General features: G+C 38.2%; 2 protein-coding genes and 1 long non-coding RNA gene across 6 annotated transcripts in view; 1 reads left to right on the forward strand and 2 right to left on the reverse strand.

The window, feature by feature from the left end:
• Positions 1–12016, reverse strand: part of tnfaip8l3 (tumor necrosis factor, alpha-induced protein 8-like 3) — a 15191-nt gene extending 3175 nt beyond the window's left edge. The window contains exon 1 of one of the 3 annotated variants that reach the window (XM_077714018.1): positions 11750–12016. In XM_077714018.1, the coding sequence (XP_077570144.1) occupies positions 11750–11795 (46 nt within the window). In that variant the 5' untranslated portion in view covers positions 11796–12016. Of the gene's footprint in view, positions 1–6087; positions 6214–11749 lie in introns of those variants that run through there. The other 2 variants (XM_077714017.1, XM_077714019.1) reach the window with 2 other exon arrangements.
• The window catches only part of LOC144193994 (uncharacterized), a 25543-nt gene extending 6706 nt beyond the window's left edge, over positions 1–18837 (forward strand). Inside the window, exons 4-9 of one of the 2 annotated variants that reach the window (XR_013325803.1) lie at positions 13650–13804; positions 16543–16779; positions 16907–17141; positions 17549–17605; positions 17695–18165; positions 18418–18837. This is a non-coding gene — a long non-coding RNA (uncharacterized LOC144193994). Of the gene's footprint in view, positions 1–13649; positions 13805–16542; positions 16780–16906; positions 17142–17548; positions 17606–17694; positions 18173–18417 lie in introns of those variants that run through there. The other variant, XR_013325804.1, reaches the window with a different exon arrangement.
• cyp19a1a (cytochrome P450, family 19, subfamily A, polypeptide 1a) lies at positions 16222–22827 on the reverse strand. The gene is made up of 10 exons (XM_077712712.1): positions 22662–22827; positions 20697–20899; positions 20455–20605; positions 19509–19663; positions 19260–19433; positions 18517–18631; positions 18334–18445; positions 18067–18229; positions 17674–17915; positions 16222–17132 (listed from the first exon to the last, which is right to left on the reverse strand). The coding sequence occupies exons 1-10, from the start codon at positions 22673–22675 to the stop codon at positions 16881–16883; spliced, it is 1581 nt and encodes a 526-aa protein (XP_077568838.1). The 5' UTR covers positions 22676–22827; the 3' UTR covers positions 16222–16880.
• Positions 22828–23495: the final 668 nt, after the last annotated feature.

Genomic DNA, 23495 nt, shown 5'->3' on the forward strand with positions numbered 1-23495 from the left:
CTGTTTATCACTGTTATTTCCTGTTTCTCTCAAGCACCCCTTTGTTGTCGCGAGCGGGCGATATTCTTAAAGTAAACTGGTTTGATTTGTGAATGCGCACGGATGGAAGTAGCAGCAACTCTGCCAACCACAAAGAATGTGTGCTTCGTCAACTTCAAATATGAATCAGTGATGAGTGAAATCTGTGTCTGCAAAGATGAAAAACAAACAGACACGAGCCAGCGGTGGCAAAAGTACTCACACTCTGTACTGAGTCTGCTTAATTCTATCCTTGTGATTAGATGAAATGCTTGGGTTTTCTTGTTTATTTGCACTTTTATTGTTCTGGTTGTGACTTTCCATCTCGCCCTGCTCTATATGTTACTTTTATGCTGTGTTTGTATCCTTAATGAGATAAATACTTTAGTTTGTTTTCTTTTGCTGTACTCTGCCATCATGGTTTTAATGTTGTTGTTGTTTGTGCTCATTATCGAGTGTTTGAGCGTAGTATAAGAAAAGGAGGTTTATCAGTCGTCTAACTTTATTTGTTTTGCATTGAGGCCCTTTAGTTTATAGTTACATTTATCTGGATTGAATTGTTCGTATTGAATCAAATAGTCACAGACCTTGTGATTAGGTTCTAATAATTCTCCTGTCATGAAATTGGCGATTTACAATGATACATCAATTAAGAAATGATCCAATGGCATCGATGAAAACACAAAACAATGATCATCATCTTTTAGATATGCTTCTTTGTTAAGAAGAGTTAGATGTTGGAAATAATAAACATTTTTTTAAATATTTGCTTTAGGTGAAATGTCATCAAAATCCATTTTCGGCAGACTTTGCAATATCGGCAAATATTGCATCTGTGTCCAAATAGTTTATATGGTATCGCATTGTCATAAAATTGGTGATTTACAACTATATAGATGCCAATAGACTTAACCCCTTTTTGTAAGCCCAATTTAGAATATGAACAGACGGGATGATGATGAATGATTGACATGATGAGACATTTGAAGGCATGAGTCACAGTGTTGGTTGGAGAAAGCTACATGAGAGTCAGAGTCTGGTTCAAAGTGTCACAACAGTCAGTAGGTGGCCGCCTGCCGCTGTGGCATTCCATTTCTCGTAAAAAAAAAAGGAGAAAAAAAAGTCACTTTCGTCTGTGCGGACAGACTTTAGTGGGTGCCACAATGGGCCACCCACCCTCAACGTGTCTGCTCGTGACATGCATGCTTGTGAAAGTCAAGCGCTCCATACAGGAGACCATGGCTCCTCTACGTGGTTATCCAAGACTTTTTTTAGAAGTTTAAATTTGACGTCTGGATTAGGAAGGTGCCCACCGCTCAACCGGTTTTCGCTAGTGACTAGACAGTCTCTCTTTGTTCCACTTGATGTTTTTAGAGTGCTGAGTCAACACTTTCTGGTGCATTACATCAAAATATACACACAGAGTGGAACATGGAGAACAGCCAACGCTGCCCTAAGAAAAATATGGCGTCCTCTACAAAGTACATCTGGAATTAGTTATTTACTTTTAGTAAGCCAAGGAAATACAGTTGATGTACAGGAAACAAAATACACGCCTTAAACTTGCACTTAATTACTAGTAACATGGCATGCTGGATCCAAACATAATTTTAATCAGTAGGTCCAAACCAAAGAAAATTGATTCCGTCCTGTCATCATATCGGAAATAATGAATTGATGTTATTTCTTTAAATATACAGCAGATGACATGTATGTGTATGTGTATGTATGTGTGTGTGTAAATATATATATACACACACACATCTCATCTGCTGTATATTTAAAGAAACAACATCAATTAATTATTTCCTATATGATGACAGGAATCAATTTTATTTATATATATATATATATATATATATATATATATATATATATATATATATATATATATATATATATATATATATATATATATATATATATATATATATATATATATATATATATATATATATATATATATATATATATATATATAATTTGTATATATATATTTATATATTTATTTAGAGTTTTCTAAATATACCACAGACTGCAATCCCAACATACGTCACTAGTATTTTGAACAATGTTTTACATCACTACCGTGAAAAAAATGTATATTTGAATCTGTATAAAAATCCATCTATGGTGGACTTCACTACTGCTCCATATCCAGTATCTGGAGCACACACAGAAGCACGCAAACGAACATGCGTTGCTAGTGACAACAGGCAGATGTTAGGCATTGGGTGACAGCAGGTGACACGCCGCAGGTGCGTGTGTTATTTTGCAACAAGGCGTTAAAACCCCAACGTCACGTGTTGCTGCTGTGCACACACAAAGGCATGCATTCTGTTTATCTTTGCATGTGGACCATTTTTGGCCCCCTCCAAATGTTATTCATGTAAACAGTTAAAGAGATGAGATGTGAAAGGTTACGAGTGTTGCTGGCAGGTGATGACGCTAGCGTCCTGAAAATAGATATTTTATTTATCTACCTTTTTCCATTGCCTTCAATACGCAGTGGACATGAATGGCCCATTAGGGCTTCTTTGAACCTTTGGAAATGTTGCAGTGAGCAGAGTTTTCCATGTTCGATGTTGGTGCTTTGGAAGCCAGTCAAATATGCTATTCAACTCTTGTTGTTCTTATCTGTGGTTTGCAAAGTATATGCTAAACACATATTTCATTTCCAGTCTAATGAGATCCAGTACAAGAACTTGGTCCTGTCTGTAATATGCTATAAAAAAAAAAACAAAGCAGCAAAAATCAGCATTTTCTGTTACCCTATTTCACTTTGGAAGTTGTGAAGGCAAAAACTGTGTTTTAAGTCAAATAAATTCATGTGGAGTGAGCAGAGTTCAACATTTTAATGAGTTTGAACTCAACATTTGAAGTCATCTAGACACTTTGAAACCACTAAGAAAGAAAAAAAACAATTGTGAGTTGGACTAAGTTAAAATCTTAAGATTTATTTGACATTAATCGCTGACTGCTTCTGTTTTGGTGCTATTGAAAGTGTCAAAGAATTAAATACTATTTCATGGCATCTCTGAACTGACTTAAGGGTCACAGTTTAGCTATTTTCGTTTAAGCTAAAGAGTTGACATAGGATGGGGTAGCTTTTAGTTGACCAAACGTCTAGCCAGTGCTATTCAAATGCATATGTTTGCAGAGGGATGCATTCCAGTCAATCTGTCCATTTATTCCTGCTCGTAATGTGAAAAAAAATGTCTGGACTTGGTCCCAGTTGTAAACGGCATCATCCGCACCGACCGATCTGGCAACAATACTAACAAAATGTCAAAAGGAATTGACTTGATGAGAATGCTGCCTGACAGTGTGCATTTTAGCCTTTTCTTCCCCCTCAGGGTTTATCTTTGCATCACCCCTGTACATTATGTGAGCTGAAAATGGAAAATAACATTTTAACAACCGTCTCAGTGAGCAAGCTTGAGAGGACACAGTTGCTCTGGAAAACAGCACGCGACAGCTCCAAGAAACCGTGCAGATATTTTGTATTTTTGCCGTTTTATGGCTCTCCTACTCTCAGTCTGTCCTTTTACAGATTGCGTTGAAGCCTATTTTTAACTGTCATCGTCACAAAATGACTCCAACACGCAAACACTGTAAAATATTCAGAAGAAAAATAACAAAGAAATGTGTGGGATCCTCGTGGAGGGTGATAGGTCTTGTTTTAGCCATTTAAAAAAATCTTTCTTAAGACGTTTCGGCTCAAAGGAGGTCATTCACCTCCTCATTAATAACTATTCAGGATGAGGACAGGCAATCAGAGCTTTGGGGTTAATGAATAATTCCCTTTTCATCCAATGATTTTCATCAGTTTGAGTTGAAAGTACTTTCCCCTTTAGTAATTGTGGCTTATTTACAGTGGCAGAAACTGGTAAAAGCCAGATGAGGAGATAGTGAACATCATAGAGATATTCTGCTTACTTGTAAGAAAATCTGAGCTTGACAAATGAATGTTGGGCTTTTTTTGCAGGTCGTTCTGTTCGAACAAGACTTTTTTTCCCCCACCTCGAATGAATGTGGTTGCTTGAAACAGCAAATTCAAACAAACGCCTACACTGTCTTTTTAATCATAAGATAAAAGAAAGGTTTCTTGTGCAATGCTTTAAATGAAGAAAGGATTGTTTTGTGCAGTCATGTGTACTAGTCTAATCTGGCTTTTGGCTAAAAACCCATCAATCGACAGAATTTCCTTGAAAATATCTGTCCTTGTCAACTTATACCTTTAAAATCATATATCATAGCGATCTCCCTGATTGTCTGAGTGGGAAATACTTTGAATATTATTCTATCAAGACCATTCTTTTGCACAAAAACAGCTGTCTTAAGCTCCAGCAACCTTTTCAAGGATGGTTGATATGGAAGATGAATGAATTGGTGAATTATATCCAATTTCAGGGTAAAATAGAAATATTTAGGTTATTTTGTTGGTGCACATCTTGATAATTTACGCATGCCGGCACAAAATAGCTTTTTTTGATGTTACAGTAGCCTAAGCAGAGTGGATGGCCAAACCGGACGTGGCAAGTGATACAAATGATGAATACCCCCCTCTTCTTGATTGACAGTCACGTGAAAGTGACCTGAGTAACTGCCAGCTCAGCTCTCATCAGAGCCACTCCTACCACGACCCCCAGTTCTCGTGGGATAACAAAAGCTACTCTAGATGTTCCCGTCTAATCAGATAGAAGGTCCTTGTGAGATGGTTGCGCTTTGACCTCTATCTGCTATAACATTAATACTTGAAGCAGCTGTAGGCTGCTTTTGTTTAGTTTGCACAGCTCGCTCTGCTGGTAAGTCGGGCATGGGAATTGACTGCATGGTTTTTTCCCCGCATCCTTTCCTGCAACGTGGGAGACTTTTTTCCATCAATTTGCAGTGTCGTATACGCATCTTGGTGGCCGGGTGGATGAGTGGTTAGCGCTTTGGTGTCACAGTTCTGGGCTCTGGGGATTACAGTTATTATTATTGTTATTTATTTATTATTATCATTACATGATGATGATGATGATGATCATTAGGGTCTACCACAATTCCCTTTGATTCGATCTAATACAATATTCTCCACACAAAAAATCAGTTCTTTTTGACCAAAAATGATAAAAAAATAATGTTGCATCTGCAAAGACAACATCATCTTTCTGACACCCCCCACAAAAAAAGAACAGACTCTAAAATAACTGAAGATCCAACATAACTCGCTTACTGTCGCTCTTTGGGTGTGTTGTGTTCAGGAACAACATTAAAAAGACAACACCTGAAACATTGCCTCAAGATCTTAACCCACAGTCAACATGCAACCTGATTCCTTACAATGTAGGCAGTTTTGAGTACATTTTTGTTTTGTTTTCTCTTAATAAAACTTTTGATGAAAACTTTTTAACTAAACATTAATTTAGATTAATGGTTACACCCCCAAGTGTTGACTTGTATTGATTTGGTTTGTATTGAATTAGTTTTGGTCCAATATGTCCTCCAGGATTATTAGCACTGAGCACTTGTATTGTTTCTACTTCTTGTATGGGGAAAAGTATTTTTAATTTGCATATTTCTTGATACCAAGGGAGTGAGGTGACAAAAAGGAATTGTTTTGAATTTTGTGTAGCATCAGTATATTCAATAGTTTTGACGCAGTTGTTGCCGCATGATTCAAAGCCAAATAACAATGTTTCATACACCCACTTAGTCAACCTGAAGGCTTTTTATTGTCTTTTGGGCAGGCTGAGATTCCATCCAAAATTGGTGCTGGCTTTGATATGATTCATTTCTTTCTCAAATTAAAAAAAAGCGACAAAAATAAATGTAACACCTTATCTAGGAGAAGCAAAAGCTTTCAGGAGAGAGAAAGCAGGGCAGGGAGGAAATATAGCTTTACAAAGTCTTAAAATACATGTCTATTTTCATTTTGTGCTATTAACTTAGACGGGAAGGTGAGATGTGTGGGCGGGTAAAAAAATTCTGCAAAACATTTGCGGAAGAGTGACACGGATTTAGGAATTCTATAAAGGTGAGGTTCAGAGCAAGGAAATGACAAAGTGAGTCAGATCCACTTACCCTCTCTCGCCGGAAACATCTCCTGACTCATTTATTTTGCCAATTTCTCCCTCTGGGACTCCATTTCACCGCAGAAGTAAATGTTTTCCGGCCCGGCTCGAGTATGTCGCTGTTGTCATTGCACCTCGCCAAGTCTCAGCGTGGCGTAACATTGCTTTTAAATAGAGCCGCACGGTCACTCCACACACAATGCTCACATGCACAATCATCCAGCCTTTGCCAACTCTCCCCATAACTCTGGCCTCCTGGCTTGTTTACTAGTTCACCCATTTGGACTCAATTTACGTCCAAGTGGGCCTGTGGGAATCTTGAAAAAGCACCAGGTTGGTGCTCAGGCTCTTTTTATGATTACAATTCACTATCATGTGATCAATTGCATGTTTTAATTTGCCAAGATTGACATTAAAACTATCATTAAAATTGAAAGAGGATTTTTTTTTTTTAGCTTGTCTGTCTCATGAGCAATGAAATTCCACCTTGGGCTAAATCTGATCTGTTCTGTCAAATTGTGGGTTTTGCAGTACAATTAAGTCACACCGCCTTAGGTCACATCTGCTCTCCTCACATGTTGAATCGGTGGTATCCATTGAGGCTGGACCACATGTGCTTCTCTATTCCAACCACTGGGAATAAAAATAAGTTGAGTGACGATAACGCCAGTGCGCAGTCAGCAAAATTAGGACTATTCAGCATATTGGAAAGTCATAAAATGTGATGTGGGTGAGCTAAATGACGTCACATACCTAAAATGATAATGTATATAGTAGCCAAAGTCCCTGAAGTTGTTCAATTTGCCATCCAAAACTGATTAAGAATGCCTTTTTTTTGTCGTAAATGTATTAAAACCCAGTTCAACTTTAGCCTTGAAGATCTGATAGCGTGTAAGGGCCTAACGTCTTCTGGGCTTGGCGGCGGTCCGCCGTTCACCACCGCGAACTAATGACAAGGAAATAACTGTGGTTGACTTTTCACAAACATGCATTTGAAGAGTTGTCTCCGTTTAGAAGGGAAGAAATCCCTCCTGGAAACGGACCCCTTTTTGCGCTGGCAAACGTAAAACCAAGCCCCCCTCCACTTGTATTTGGTCTAATCCAAGCCTACTAGAAAATTTGTCACATTTGAATCTCCATTTCCCTATTCCAATTTAATATTGTAAACCACACATATTTCTGGTTTCCCACAGGCTGTATTGGATTGCAAATGATATGAAATTTGGAGAACACTTTCTTGGTTTGGAATGATTTGCGTTGGGTTCAAATGATGTCATGAAGAGTTGAACAGTTTATGACACTCACACATTGGTGGACTTTCAGACTATTAATAACATACAAAATAGTTACATTTATTGTTACGCAGAGCTACAACGTACATGTATTTACGAATATTCTGCCATGGTAGATATTCTGGCCCATAAGTGAGACAAAATACAAAAAAAATCAAAAGGCTTTAAATCCGAACAAAGCAAAAATTGTATTCTTTCCATTAAGCTTCCCAACGCAGCCTCACATTTAATCAAACAGCACGACTACGACAACCATATGCCCAACGCAATGTTTACTATACTACGTCTATTTAGCTGCTCAACAGAGCGCGTTGGAGAAAAATGGAGTGAAAATCTCTCCCTGAGATAGCAGTCATTCATTTTTCTTCCTGGGCCAGATTTTTTCCCCTCTCAGAATAGTAAATCTGAATGTTTTCAACTGCTGGAACAGTTTTATTAAGCCACAGGGGATTTTTAGTTTACTCCTCTCGCCATTTTATTTTTTTACGGTGGTGTTTATTGAGAAACTGCAACTGGGCTGATCAGGGTTTAAAGGTGAAAGGAAGGGAAAGGAAACACGCCTCGTTAAGTCAGGTAAAACAGAATTACTAACAAATAGGACACGGTGAGGGGGAGTGGATAAAGTACGGGTGTGATAGGACAGTTTGGTCATTTGCATGGAGAGCTTCATTTTGTGTGAGTTTTCATACAATGCAATTCATTGGAGTAATGTAACGAAAATATTCTCAGTTGTTGTGTACTTTAGGGGTTCACCCATGAAGTATGCATGTATGTGATGTCATTTTTGGTTGGTTGTTTAAAATATTGCTCTCGATTCTTCTGATTTTGCTATTACTATTGTTGCTAAACATTGGGAATGCAGCATGAGGCTTTAGCTCAGGTAATGGGTCCATATTTTCACACATAAATAAAAGTGTTGTGCCTGAGTTTAGGCGTTAGTTGTGTTTGTTATCTTTACTTTCAACACTATTATGATTTATTGTGAGCCCAATGCAAAACATTGAACTACTAATAGTCGCTTTTTGCTTTATGACCAATCAAACTATAGACTTTTGTGAGGTCTGCCCCAAAATACCTCTGTGGTTGAAGACAATGTTTCACTAAATCTAGCAGACAGAAAGCAAATTCCTCTCTAAATGTCCCACGGCTTGCTATGAAACAGGTCACACGATGCATATAACACCTGCCAGGCCAAGCCTTTGCTCTTTGCAACCATAAGGGGAAATAAAAATCTCCTGAGTTGCCTTTTCCACTTTCAGCAATGGCCTTTTTTGTTTTACAGTTTGTCTTTCAATTTTCCAGAAGCAGCTCATGGAGACTGGGATTTGGGAGGGGTGTGTGTAAGTGTGTGTATATGTGTGTGTGTTTGTGTGTGTGTCGTGAGCTAGGCTGTAGTGTGCACGCTCCATCTGTGAATCTGATTTAAAAAAAGTGGGGGATGGATCCACATCCAACACACTGTCTCTTACAGTAAAAAAAGACCCTTCAGGTCTATGTGCACTTTTTCATCACCATTCAGACTTTTTATCTTATTAGTAGATTACTGTTTACATGCGTTGTAGGCCATGGTTTCATGGTATGCCTAAAAAATGTCATGTCTACATGTGGACACCAGGCCTCAATTATAATTATATTATCGTTATGAATGATCCCTGACAAACTCTCAAATTGGATTGGCATTTACCTTTACTGGCGGACATTGAGTTCAATGATGTTTTTTTTAAGGGTCAATGCTGACTATTAAAAACCTTTTCATAGGAATTATAGCAACATTGCATTTTTTGTCCTTTGTGGGTTAGGACAGTTGTGAATACAGACGAGGACTACGTTAGCGTTGTGTCATCAAACAAAGACTAGTCTCTTTGTTTATAATACAATCTAACATCTTTATGCCCCTATGGATGTTACAGCTGGCGAAGACGACACTCGCAAAGATCTCCAGTCTGAGTTCCACTGCTACGTCAACGTCGGTGAAAATGCGTGGAAATAACTTTAGCAGATGGCAAAATGATTTCTGGCCAACTGAATCGTCAGGATTGTTGATTCACTGTCCACTAATATCATAGCAGTGGCCAGAAGAATCTAAGAACCAAGTTGGAATGTTGGTAAAAGTAAAAAAGGTAGTGGCAAAAATAATGAAAGAAAATCAACACAAATATTTAGTTGATCGTGCAATGGATGGCAGCCAACGAGCTAATATGATAAGTGATCTGCTAGGGGGTGATGCGATGTATCCATAACGGCAGAATGCCAAATTACCAGTCCGAAATGATCACTTATTTGGGTCTTTTGCCGAGAAAACGCACCTTATGGAGAAGAACTACCAATTTCGTCATACGCAGTTTCCGGGTATGATGACAATTAGGCTTTTGTTGTTGATGACAACAAAGCCTTTATCTGATTATTATCATTAGATGAGTAAGCAGAGGCTTAGGTATTGAAAAACTATGATGTGCTAAGTATGTTTTGTAAGAAGGCTGGTTCAAGCCTCTCGCCTGATGTGAGTCAGAGGTCTTCAATTAAGTTGTATAACAAAATATAATTACAAATAACAACCATACACTGATCAAGCCAGATGGGTCACTTCCAACAAAACACATCCATATTTGTTCTTTTGCTTTAGCCTGCATAGAAAGTTCTATACTTAGCACGCACTTCTTATCAAAAGCTAGGGGTGAGACTTTAATGCTTTCATTATGAGTAGTTTTTCTTCCAAAAGATTTTAGTGTTTAATAAATAAACACACACATTTTAATCAGAACTGCATTCAATTATTAGCTTTTAAACAACACGCGCACGGTACACTAATTAAACTGTTAGTTAGGCCGAGGGCTATGGTCATAGAGAAATCCAATTAAATTAGGACATTTCATCCAAAGTGAGTGTGTCTGTGTGTGTTTGGGTGAGAGGGTTTTTTTTTCGCACTGGGCTCAAAATGAACCAGGACCGCCTCTAGTTGTAGAATTTGATTTCATTAAATTTCATATACCAAAAAAAATGATGACCTTTACAAGGCAGCCATGCCACCACGCTTTCTTTCCCTTGACTGTCAGGCCAATGATAAAAGTACGGTGTGGCCACAAAGAAAGGATGCATTTAAGTATGAGTCACTCTAAAAAATAGAAAAAAGGATCATTTTCCTTAACTCTCTAGCCTCCTTTTGGACTTGACTTGTTCTCTGACAATCTAGGAAGTTAGAAACCCCCATCTCATGATCATGAAAGCGGCATTGCCACGTTTGTGCTGCCACCTGGCCCACGTGTCAGTGTTCCACCACCTTTGCCAGTGGATCAAAAGACAGAAGCATCATGTGCCAGATGGACAAACAGATGGCAGAGTTCATCTCAGTGCCATTAACATAGAAAGCGCAACAGTTCAACCAAATTTAGGATAATATAGGCCCGATAACAGCCATTGGATATACACGACACTTGAACGTGCCAAAGTAAAGCCGCGAGCTGCGTCAAAAGAGAAGCGCCGAGGGATGCTGCGTTCGCGTGTCAGAGCTGGCCGGTAACTGGCGCCGACTGAGCCGGATTTCACCAAAAGACTGATCTCTGAAGCAGCTTTGACCACTCGCTTAACGGCAGTGTAGTGATTATTTTGGAGGAGGAGTAATAGAGTTGATGAAAAATGACAGTTTTTTCTGTGGAAATTGAGGATTAGAACAAATGACATTTCCAGATCAAAGTGCACACAATTGATTTTTAAAAAATATTCTATTTGGCGTTATTTATACATTTCTTACCACTTCTTTGATTTTTTTATATAAATATATTTTTTATTACTTTCAGTTATCTATCACTACTTAAATACTTTCTTAAATAATTAATTTTATCTCATGTTCTATATTGCTTTATCCTCATCAGGGTCTAAAATTATTTTCCATTTTTTTATTGCCCGCAGCAAAATACACTATTTTCCCCCCTGGCTTCAAATTTGATACATTTGTTCTCCATGAATATAATTAAAACATTAGAGGAAAAAAAAATCCTCATTTATGGATGTAAATGTTAAAAATCTGGCGCCTTCTGTCCAATCTGCATGTACATTTGACATATTACACGCACTCAACAGGTGCGTGTAATATGTCAAATGTACATTCAGAGTTATCTATTCGGTAGCTCGGTCCACTCCACACTTGCTGTTTTTGTGTTTTTGCTGCTTTTTCTGCCATAATGATTTGATTTGGTGATTCTTAATGATCTCATTTACTTTGATTTGCTTTGCACTTTCTGCTTTTGCTCTGTTGTTCTGCAGCCTTTGCGACTGGACTGTCTAACTTATACCTTTTCTTGCTACTGTCACAATGAAATTCCCCCAATACGGGATGACTCAAGTAATCCAATCCAATCCAATGTGAAACAAAGTGTCTCATACCTGGTGAGAGGTCTCCATCACTCTGCTCTCCAGAGTCAGAATCCATGTTCCCCTTGTGGATCTTGCAGATTCCTCTTCTCCCCCCACAAAAAAAAAGAGAAAAGAAAAATACAATTTCTTTTCTCCTCGGTGGGCTTCCCTCGGATCACCGCAGCTGAGGGAGGATCATATGCCGATCTGTCTTTTTCTTTCTTTCTTCCCCCCCTTTTGCCGTCCGTCTCTTCTCCCGGCTCCTTCAGTTTCCTTCTTTCCTCTCCCTGTCATCTACTTTTCTGCCGCCTCTCCCCCTTCCACCCTCCTCAGTCCGCCCCCTTTTTTTCCCTCGTCCCTCCTCCTCCTCCTTCTCCTCCTCCTCCTCCTCCTCCCATCCGGTGCTGTCCACTCCAACTCTTTCTGTATGCAGCCTATTCCTCCCTCTGTGGGTGAGAGCGCTGCCTGTGTTTTGAGCCGAGCGGTGGGAGAGGCTCCTTCATGGCAATTTAAAATTCATCTCAGTAGTATAAATCCCATGACCTCTTGTTACCGGCTCCTATAAAAAGGTTCTCCTATCAAGTCACGTGACATGAGGTCACTTACTGTTAAACCGTAGGCAAGCAAAGGTCCCTCACACGTCATTTTTCTGGTCCGCTTTGGGCTTGTATATAAACTTGGTGCACTGTTATGGAAACAGAGTTGGTTTGGGAATCACTACCAATCTATTTGTCATGCTAGTTTTGAATTTTGGCCTTGGTGGTGTTGTCAACTGCAGTGTGCCCAGCCAGTTGTCCTCGAGTGAACTATGATGCCTCCATAGAAAATTTCACAAGTATTCAAATGAGTTTTTTTTTACAATATATGGTCATGGTTATTTGTTTTAATAGGGTATAGTCATACAAAAAAAAAACCTGTTAATATACGACATTAATAGTTGTCTATATTGTCTGTTGTTCCCTATTTTGCGATCACTTTATCGTATCATGTTTGTTTTTAGTTTCTGATCAATTCAAAACTGAAAAATTCATACTCAAGTGCTAGTTTTATATATTATTTCCCTTTCATACATTCTTTGAAAATTGACAAAAGGAGACGCAAAAGATGACGATACTGATTGATTTAATTGTTGTCGAATGTGTTTGTTTATAATGCATGGTCATGGTTATTTGTTTTAATAGGCTAGAATCCTCCAGAAAACTATTAATATGTTACATTAACGGGTGTCTGTTGTTCCCTATTTTACGATCGCTGTATCATGTTTGTTTTTAGCTTCTGCTGAAAAATGCAATTCATACTCATGTGCTGGTTTTATTATTTTCCCTTTCAAGCTTTCTTTGACTATTGACAAAACGACACGCAGAATACGACAGTACTGATTGATTTAATTGTTGTTGGAGTAATTGACGAGATGGTTTTATCATTCCACAGACAGTGACATCTTAAAACTCTGCTCTAAGACCTGCAAAGGACACAAAAAACTGTTTGTTGTTGACTAGATGATAAATATTGATTCGTACTCGTTGGTGGTGCTTCCTTTGTGGTTGTGTGGGGCAGGTGCGCGTGCAGCCGGTGACTTGAAAACAGTTGGGGGGCCAAAACAGCCCCTAGGTGAGGTGCTGATGAATGCTCAGCAGGAACATTTGCCACCAGATGCCTTTAGACTGCCCCCGGCTGGCTTATTCACCCCTTGTGTGTGTTATGTTTGTGTTTAGCTTCACATGAGTTCACTTGCTAAGGTTTTGCTTGTTACCTGTTAGCCAAAAAGTGTGATTATTTGTGGAAAAGAAAGACGCGCAAGGCAGAGTATTCATGAGGACGGAGAGCTTCCCACTGCTTGTTATGCGAGCCTCATTAAATTGACATTGAACTTGTGCAATGGACATCATTTGGACGTGAGCTGAACTGCAAACCTCGTTTGTCTCTGCAGGGTAGGACGAAGCAAAGGCAGGACACTAATAGGAAATAATGACCAGCGGTGACGGCGGTATTTTCACCCTGTCCGATCCCATGAGGCGATTCTACATGAGCTACGTTGACGTTATGGAGGAGTGACACTTGTACGTGCTGCACTGAGAGAATAAGGTAAGTGCATTGAAAATATTCTAAATTTAGGGTTGTGGTCACAAAACATCTGTAACAGTTTGAATGTATCCAGTATGAAAAAAAAAAACATTTGGGAGGTTAGAGGTCACCAAATTTCAACCACTACAGTTTGAAAGGAATTAAAACAAATATTAAAACAAAAAAACAGAAAAAACAGGCAGTGTAATGTTAAAATATGGGTATTTTTTTATTATTAAAAATGAGTTCATCAGTACTAGTTGATGTCAAATTCATTTGAAGTTAGAACATTAGTTCATTCGCTGCCACTCCTCCACTTTAAAAGGATTAGACGTCTATTGATTACAATGAGTTAAGCTCCCAGCAAGTCATGAAAACCACCAAAAAATAGTCCTGGAAAAAAACAGATTTTTTTTCTTAGTGTGTAAACTTTAAAACTTTTAACAATGGAGTGGAATAACTACATTTGGCTGTCCCCATTTTTTCATGACGATAATATCTTTTCAGAATGCTAACCCTAACCCTTTTTCTTAAAAAAAATGACCATGTATAGTAAGGCTTTATTTTCTTAAAAAATGACCATGTATAGTAAGGCTTTATTTTCTTAAAAAATGACCATGTATAGTAAGGCTTTATTTTCTTAAAAAATGACCATGTATAGTAAGGCTTTATTTTCTTAAAAAAATGACCATGTATAGTAAGGCTTTATTTTCTTAAAAAAATGACCATGTATAGTAAGGCTTTATTTTCTGAAAAAATGACCATGTATAGTAAGGCTTTATTTTCTGAAAAAATGACCATGTATAGTAAGGCTTTATTTTCTTAAAAAATGACCATGTATAATAAGGCTTTATTTTCTTAAAAAATGACCATGTATAGTAAGGCTTTTTTTTCTACAAATATTGATAAAAATATACTTGTGAAAGTTTATTAACATCTGCAAAGGTTAACATTTGACCGAAAAAAAACCTTTTATTTGGGAAGGAATGAGGCGAAAAGACTTCCTGTGCGAAAAGACTCATATAAATGTTATAATCTAGCAAATATTAAGTGCCCAGGCCATTACAAAGGTGAAATGTGTGTTTGATTGAAGATAGGAAATGACAGCTTCAGTCCCGCATGCCAAAAAGCAAAGTGATAATGAAGGCGTTTTATCCCGGAGCTGTTAAATGTCAATATCTGTCAGGATTTTAATTTAAAACTGTTAAATATTTATTTTCTCTTGACCCCATTGTTTGCTTACAATGTAATTTGGGATTAAGCCTCTACATTACATTCTACAACAAATTACTCATTAATAGTGTGCAACCCAACCTCATCCAGTGCTGAGAACTTCCTCTCGAATGGTCGGTTTGGGAGTCTTTTGGGAAAATTGGCGCGGCGTAAACAAAAATGTAAACCACAGAAAATGTATCACAATGCTTTGCCAACAGTACGCAAGTGCAGCAATTTGCCAGACGCCGACTCAAATAGAGGCATCGCCAAACCCAACAAAATAAAGTTCCACGTCGGTCATAACGTAGTTCAAAGCAAAGCTCATAACAAAGTCAACAGTAGAACAAACATACCTCAAAGGACAGTAACAAATGCAGGAAACTTGAAGAAACGATGAAATGCAGGAAACTCACTAAAAATAAAATCCCACCGAAACAGGCAGACCGCAACAATGCTATGAAAACAAACCTGTTTTTCATGCTCCGGGAAACAGTTTTATATCTAATTTCAGGTAAATGTCTAAATGGTCTTGATGTCCTAATTTGCCAGACAATTTAACCTTTATCAGACAGCTATTCAACTCATTTGCTTGCATTTTTTTTTTAAAGAAAAAAACATACTATACATGGTGTTATGTTTTAGGAATAAGCCTTACAATACATGGTCTTGTTGACTAAAAATATCCTTACTATACATGGTCATTTTATATATGAAAATATACAATATTTTTTACAATTAAAAGCCGTAGATATATCGTCTTTAAAAACATACTATCCATGGTTGGTAATTTTGTAACAAATATAAGCACTATTATGCATGGTATACATTTTTTTAATGTAAAGCGGCCTTAATATACATAATCTTTTTTAAAGAAAAATTACATACCTGGTTTTATCTTGAAAAAATTAAATCCTTAAAATACCTGTTAATTTTTTAAAAAGCTAATATAGTATCCTAAATCTGCTGTAGTGGAACATCATGGACAGGTAAATTATAATGTATTGCATCAATTGGTCGTACCAGTTTCTACATTATGATGTTTGTGACGGTGACATCTGCTGGCCACTAATTGTCAATACAACATGGTGGCTTGACATGTAATTCAAATGTTGCACAAAAGGCAAAAAATAGCAAAAGTACTTTGCAGTAATTTATTGTCAAAGAAAAAAATAACAGTTGAATTATACAAAAAAACACTTGAGGAATATATAAGTAAAACTTATGTTAATAAAAGATGGAAAATGAAGGGAATTATAAATTGATAAGTATACGTGTATATATTATATCAATTATATATTTTTTGAAAATTTCATAAATAAGTGAATATATATTCAAATTCTTGCCCGATTAAAATCGTTTTTTTTATATCTGTATTCTATAACATAAATCAGCATTTTCAATTTTGTCCGATAAAAAAAGATTTTTAGATTTAAATGTTGTTATTGTTGTATTTCTGTATTTCCATTTTGTTTTCGATTAGTATTATTCTATGTATAGAAAATGTATTCATTCATTCATTTTCTGAACTACTTTGTCCTCATTAGGGTTGCGGGAGGTGCTGGAGCCTATCCCAGCTAACTTTGGTCCAGAGGCGGGGGATACCCAGAATCGTTGGCCAGCCAATCGCAGGGCATGAAGAGATGGACAACCATTCACACACTCATACCAAGGGGCAATTTAAAGTGTCCAATCTGCCCACTATGCTTGACTATGGAATGTGGGAGAAAACTGGAATACCTGGAGAAAACCCACACAGGCTCAGGGAGACTATGCAAACTCAGGTGGGCCAACCTGGATTTGAACCCAGAGCACTCATCTGCCTATATACAAAATGTGGTCACTATATACAAAGGTTTGGTAAGTGAAGAAGAAGCAACATCTCTCAGTGACAGCGTCCTCTTGTTCTAGGTAAGAAGGTCATGTTGAGACATGGGCTGCCATCCTGGTGCACTGCAGGCTGCTGAGAGAGGTTGTTGGTTTGGGGGAGGCCTTCCAGGGTCAAACCCTCGTGAGGGCACACGGAATACTGCGACAGTAGGGTCACCAGGATGGACTTCATCATGACCAAAGCCATATGTTTGCCCACGCATGCTCGAGGACCGGATCCAAATGGCTGGAAGTACCGCCGTGGAGCCTGCACAATGTAAGAGAACATTTCCTTTTCTATCTGATGAATTATTTTGTGTGCACAGTGAAATCTTTTGGGGGATATTGAAACTTTGCAGTGTTTTGGTTTTCTAAATTTAGCAGTTACGGCAAAAGCCACCATACAAATGCCGGAATATTTTTTGCAGTATTCCCCCATTTTTAGGCTATTTTTTCTTAAAAAATACTATGTATGGTAAGGCGTTTTTTCCTTTAAAAATAACCATGTATAGTCAGGCTTTTTATTTTTACAAAATGACCATGTATAGTAAGGCTTTTCTTTTCTTAAAAATGGCTCTCTCCCTTAAAAAAGACCACGTAAGTTGTTTTTTCTTTAAAAAAAAGATCGTGTTTTTCATATAATAAAAATGCACATAATAATAAAACTTATTATAATACTTGCAGAACCCTCAACTACTCTGGAAATAGGACAAGAGCACTTCTGAAATGGGGTCGACAAAGGTAGGCAACTCTCTACTTTTCATTATGCATCGCTTAATGGAGGTTCCTACCCCGAATGGTCTACTTACATCCTTCTCAAAATTCTTCAGACTCAGCTCATTGGGTTTGGGGAAGAACTGAGTGCGATGCATGCGGCCAGTGTTGAGAATGATATTGGTGCCCTTGGGGACTCTGTAGCCGTCGATGATGTCGTCGGACAGGGCGCGGCGCATGGTGAAATCCACCACCGGATGGAAACGTAAACACTCCTTTATAAAACTGTCCAATACGTGCAGCTTGTGAAGGTGCTCATTTTGCAGGGTCCCATCTCCTAAAAACAGAAAAAAAAGTCCACATTGTTGCTATAACATTTTGTATTGGCAGAGAGCACAGCTGACAATCGTTCCTGAAATAAAGCAAAGCCCCAAACGAAGCCATGTTCTTTCAGTCTAGTAAAAGTAACCTTTCTATCCAATCCTCACCTATGACGTTATCAATCTCTTGCAGAAGCTGTAGCTCCAGCCCTGGATTCTCTTTGAGAAGCAGCAGCATAAAGAAGAGGCTGACAGACAGCGTGTCAGGTGCGGCGATCACCATTTCCAGCACACACTGCCTCACGTTCTCATTAGAAAGTTCACCACGATTCTAAAAAATGCATTCAAAACGTCAAACACTTTTGTCTTCAGACACGACGGATGCACAATCCGATGCACTGCTACTACTATTAGTACTCTACTAATTCATTTGACCTGCGCCAGTATGAGCTCGGCGGTAAAATTGATGTGATCCAGCTTATCTGCACACTCTATTTCTCTTCTTTTGTGCTCCACAAGGCATTCGATGGCATCTTGAAGCTCCTGGCTGGGAAAGCAGATAAAAATGGATGAAAAACAGTCGAGTTTTGCAGTCTGGTTTTGACCAACGGGACTCACGCCGCTGCTTTGTGCTTCCGCTGTATCCAGTCCAACTTAAAGTAGACGTCGGGTTTGATCAGGACCGTCTGCCACGTGTTGAAATACTTCAGAATCTTTTGCATCAGCTCCTTCTCTGGACAACAATTCATCCATTAATTTAAGTGAGATTATATCATCATTTAAATTACGAGCGCACCTGTATAGTCTCTCTCTCTCCCCCATCCACACACTCCCCGTTGTATAAAATAAAGCCCCATTTTATTATTAAACATCATAACCACTAGGTACTTGTTACTCTGTTCTGAATCACAACTAATAAAAATGTTTTTTCCATTCTAATATCCTGTTTTTGGTGTTTTTCTTCAAAGTATGCAAACAAATTAATTTGTATTTAGTTCATTTCTAAACGTTGATTTTGATTTTTTTGTCTTAACCATTAAATTACCACATTTTACAAACTATAAATTCGGGGTAAAGTTCACATCAGCCTACAAAATGCACAATAAAAAATAAAGACACAAATACTCTAAAGTAATCACTATTAAGTAATCATTATTCATCACTTAAAAGGATGAAACCCATATCTACTTCACATTTTCGATTTGTTTCTATCAATTTGGAGGGTAAGCTGGATTAAATTGCAATACTTTTGACAAATATCCCCATTGACTACAGTTGACGGCAACTAATGCCAAACCCATTTAAACCGTGAGAGCTAACATCAATCATTCGCCACATTTCCTATAATCAACACCTCTTACCGTCGAAGGGGACGTCCAAAAAGAGCCGATTGGAGATGTCCACTACGGTACAGCGTAAGAGATTGAGAACATCCACGTTTGTCAAACTGCAGGCTTTCCTCAAGTGGTCCAAGTGCTTCTGTGTGGACGAGATGCACACCTCCATGTTCTGTTGAAGGCCTGGGCCTATCAGGGCTGCGTCAGAAGGTCAACACATTATTATAGGATGGATAATGAGCTTCTTCGAACCTACGGAAAAGCGATTCTTACCTTTGGTGAAATAAGTCCGGATCTTTTTCCACTGGCCGACGTTGTTGTTAAAAATAATGCCCCTCTCGTTCATCCCGATGCAGCTGAGTCCTAACTTGCTGCCGAACCTTGAGCTGTAATGTCCATGCTTGAGAACGTGGTGCACTGCCGAAGCTCTGGAATAATATTTTGGGCAAAAAGTGGGTTTTGCAGGTTATTAAAAAGGAATAAATGAAAAATGTACAAAGTTCAGCAGTGTCAGTGACAGCAAACTATTGGACTCCAATTGGGAATATATATTTGAGCATGATGCGGATTTAAACACAATTTTGTGCAAGTACGGTTTAATATTTCTGGAGTTTTGCATAAAATAGGAAATGTTTAGGTTTATCAGCCTTATTGCAGTACAGAAAAAAATTCATGTGATGGGCATGTGATACTATCATCTAAACACAATATTACATATTTGCATGAAAGTTTTCCCCTTTTTTACATTTTTTTTAGTTTTCACGTTTTTACCTGCTAAGTTATCAAAGTTTCACAAAATAGTATCAAGTGAAAAAAATGTGATAATGGAGTTATTATTATTATTATTATTACTACTTTTGAGGCAGCAATAGGATTCCATAAAATATAAACATAATGCTAACAAACAACGGGAAACAAATGAACTGAGCTATTCAAATCTTTGCAATTGTGGAACCTTCAAAACAGGACCATTTTTAAACGTTAAATCTGCTGCGGACCATAAAAATAAAAAAATCACAACTGAGGCAACTCTAAGTAGCATGTAAAAATTAATAATCCAATTTTTTAGAAGAAAATCATAACAATGGATATGGAGTATAAGCATAAACAAAAAATACCATGTTTTTATAATCAGTCACACCAATCCAATTAAAGCCATAAGAGGCGGCCAAAAATATAGATAATGTCTTTTAAATTCAGTTTAAAGGAGAGCACTAACCTGCTAAGAATGAGGGTTTCCTCTCCGCCAATCCATACTCGAACAATGTCACCATATTTATCGTTGTAGTAATTGCTGGCTGTGCCTATTCCTGTCCAAATAAACCTCATGTATGACAAAAGTGGTCCGAGTCCCAGACAGAAATATGGACCTGCCATTACAAAAAAAGCAATTTAATAACCAGATTAAAAAAAGAAAGCAAGAAGCCAAATGTGCATGTGTGTGTTTTGGAAGTGACCCACCTGGTACTCGTCTCTTGTCTGCATGGCCCCAAGCCACCAGCAGTAAACACAAGAATAAAAGCAAAGTCCCCATTGGAGCAGACACGCTAGCCGTAGGCCAGGCGCTTGCGTTCTGAGACGAGGAGCTCAGTCCGGACGCGATAGAATCCAAGTCCACCACAGCCATGGTCCGTTCACAAGCAGAGATCCGCTCCATAAGAAACCTCGGGTGGGAAAGACGAGAGGGGCACAAACACGGCAGGGAAATTCAAGCAAACGGGGCTGGCTCTTTATAGGCTCTCCACGTTGAATACGAGCCAGGTCACGGCAACGCAAAAGCCACAACACGACTAAGGAAATGATAAACAATACACTTGTAACCTTGAGGCTGGGATTCGGGCCCCCGTCCTTGAGTATAGACTAGAGTACTTTATTTGACATTCGGCTGAGGAGAAGGAGGCGCGCTCCTCCTTTGAACATCAAACGCTTCGAATTCTCACAAATGAACACCTGCGTGAGGAATGGGATGAGAGTTTGCATTGCAAATGCATCGTATGATGATATAACTAGAGGTCGCGAGGCCTTGTACTCCTCACAATTCAACAAAATTACTCACAGACAGTGTCGTTAAGTGGTCAGTGTGTGTTGTGGTATTTAGTAAAAGAAGGAAATTGACCTGCCAGCAACAAAATAAGGCTATTATCCTTTTATATCTCCACCCATACCATCTTTTCTATACCAAACTTTGCATCACTCATTTCCATATACAGCTACGCCTCAGAAAATGATATTTAAAAATGTACATTCGCTCTACTGAAAGAAACTTTCCAAAACAGTAAGAAAATGTCTAGAGACTACAAAAAATATCACTCAAATAGTTTAGTTTTATACAGTTTCCTACATTGGAAACAACAGAGGCACGTGTTAAGCCTGGGAAATTAAACTGAATTTAGGCTGTATTTAGAATTCTTTTCTTGGCCGTATTTAATGGTATCATCATAATTTGCTGCGGGCCAAAAAAATTGGGTTTCAATACTGCACCACAAACATACAAAGTTGGATTTACAAGTCAATATGATGCAATAATAAAGGCACTAAAAGTGACAAAGCCGTTGCTGTGAGGAGGAAAAGTGCCTTTGTTGTGTATCAGTCAGGCAGCCGCCGCCCACTCTTGTTCAAGAATGTGCTGGGTTCAAATGGCCGAGTGTGTGCCGAGACCATGATGTGATGGCAGAGATGGCTATGATGTCAGAGAGCTTGATTGTTTTGCATGATTAAGCAATGTTCCTCATGAGCAGATGTTAATCTAACCTCGTCTCGAGGCTTTGTGCTGTGGTTTCTCCGAAAAAATATGTTATTGTTTCAAAGGTCATCAGCTCATTTTAGATCAATTTTCACTGGACGCAAATTTTAAATCATTCGCAAAATGGGTTGGACATCTAATGCCGCCGTCTAAGGCACAGAAACATGACAATTCATAGCCATTCCTCTCATAAAATTAACTTGGATGTTTATCAGTATATTAGGGTACTTTACAAGTACAGGTAGTACTATTGATTTTACAGTACTTCTGTGAAATTTCATGAGCATTGTATTATAAATGCACAGTAATGATTTTGAAATAAAAATACAATACTACAACATTTTTGCATTCTTTTCCCATTATAGTCACTAGCAAAGTTTTAAATGCCTTCAGTTTCAACTTTTGATTGTCTGTCCACTGGAGTGACCACTGTTACTGAAATGGTTAAAATGCAAAGACTTTTGTCCTTGAATGGAGAAAGAAAAAAAAACCTGACATCATAGTTTATGTTAAGAAGGAGATAAGCCCAACAGCTGCAGACCAGCCAAAGGTGGAGGAGGGGCCCAATGTAGGAATATACACAATTATACTGGAGATTGATTAACTGCAGTGATACAGTGGCACTCATCTTTAAATAAATTGTCTTTTTTGTCCTTTCTATTAGATAATATGAATTAACTTACTGTACAGACTGCATTTCTTTCTTGGAGGCAATGCTGTGGAATTTGAATCCAGGTCTTGACAAAAGATGTTTTCTTTTCCCTTAAATTCAACTGTGACACATTCATTTCTTCATTGTAAAGCAGTGGTGAAAAACTGATTTTCTGAGAGCTGCATGGGTGCAAGAGTTAGTATTCAAACTGAACAAGAGCAAATGGAATCAGTTGATTGCAGTCAGGTGCTACTCATTTTAGAAGACACCTTATTGGTTCAACCTTTGGCTCTGGATCGGCAGGAACAAAGACCAGGAGTCAATGTGGATACTTGTGGAATCACTTTTGTCAAGATCCATAGCCACCTGCAAAATAACAATTTAGAATTTGCATCAGGTTGAAAATTCAACAAAAATAGTCCACACTTATGCAATGCATTCTTTCATCATTATGAGAACAGTATAAATGAAATAGTATACATTTAGGATTAATTGGAAGTTTACTCAAAAAGTGTACAGTTAAGCACAATTTAAAACATTTAATTGATTGAAGATCTGCAGAGTGACATGTTAATGATTAAAAATTACTAAATAAAATCCAAATGTTTCCCTCATCTAAAGTCCTTGTACACATACAAATAGCTGCAAGTGTAAGATTACAGTTCTTTCAAGGACCTGGAATCCATGAAGCAGAGTTGGCTGGTATTCCTGCCTAAAGCTGTAGGTCAGCACCAGACTGTTGTTGACCAGCTGAATCCCCCCAGCACGTGTGCTCACAATGTGCATTAAGAGCACATCAGGCCTTTTATTCCCCCCCGCTATGTTGTGTTTCATTCACCATGCTCTGAGACTGTTGCAGCTAGGG

The sequence above is a fragment of the Stigmatopora nigra genome, chromosome 3 (genome assembly GCF_051989575.1).
Source record: "Stigmatopora nigra isolate UIUO_SnigA chromosome 3, RoL_Snig_1.1, whole genome shotgun sequence".
Lineage (NCBI taxonomy): Eukaryota > Metazoa > Chordata > Actinopteri > Syngnathiformes > Syngnathidae > Stigmatopora > Stigmatopora nigra.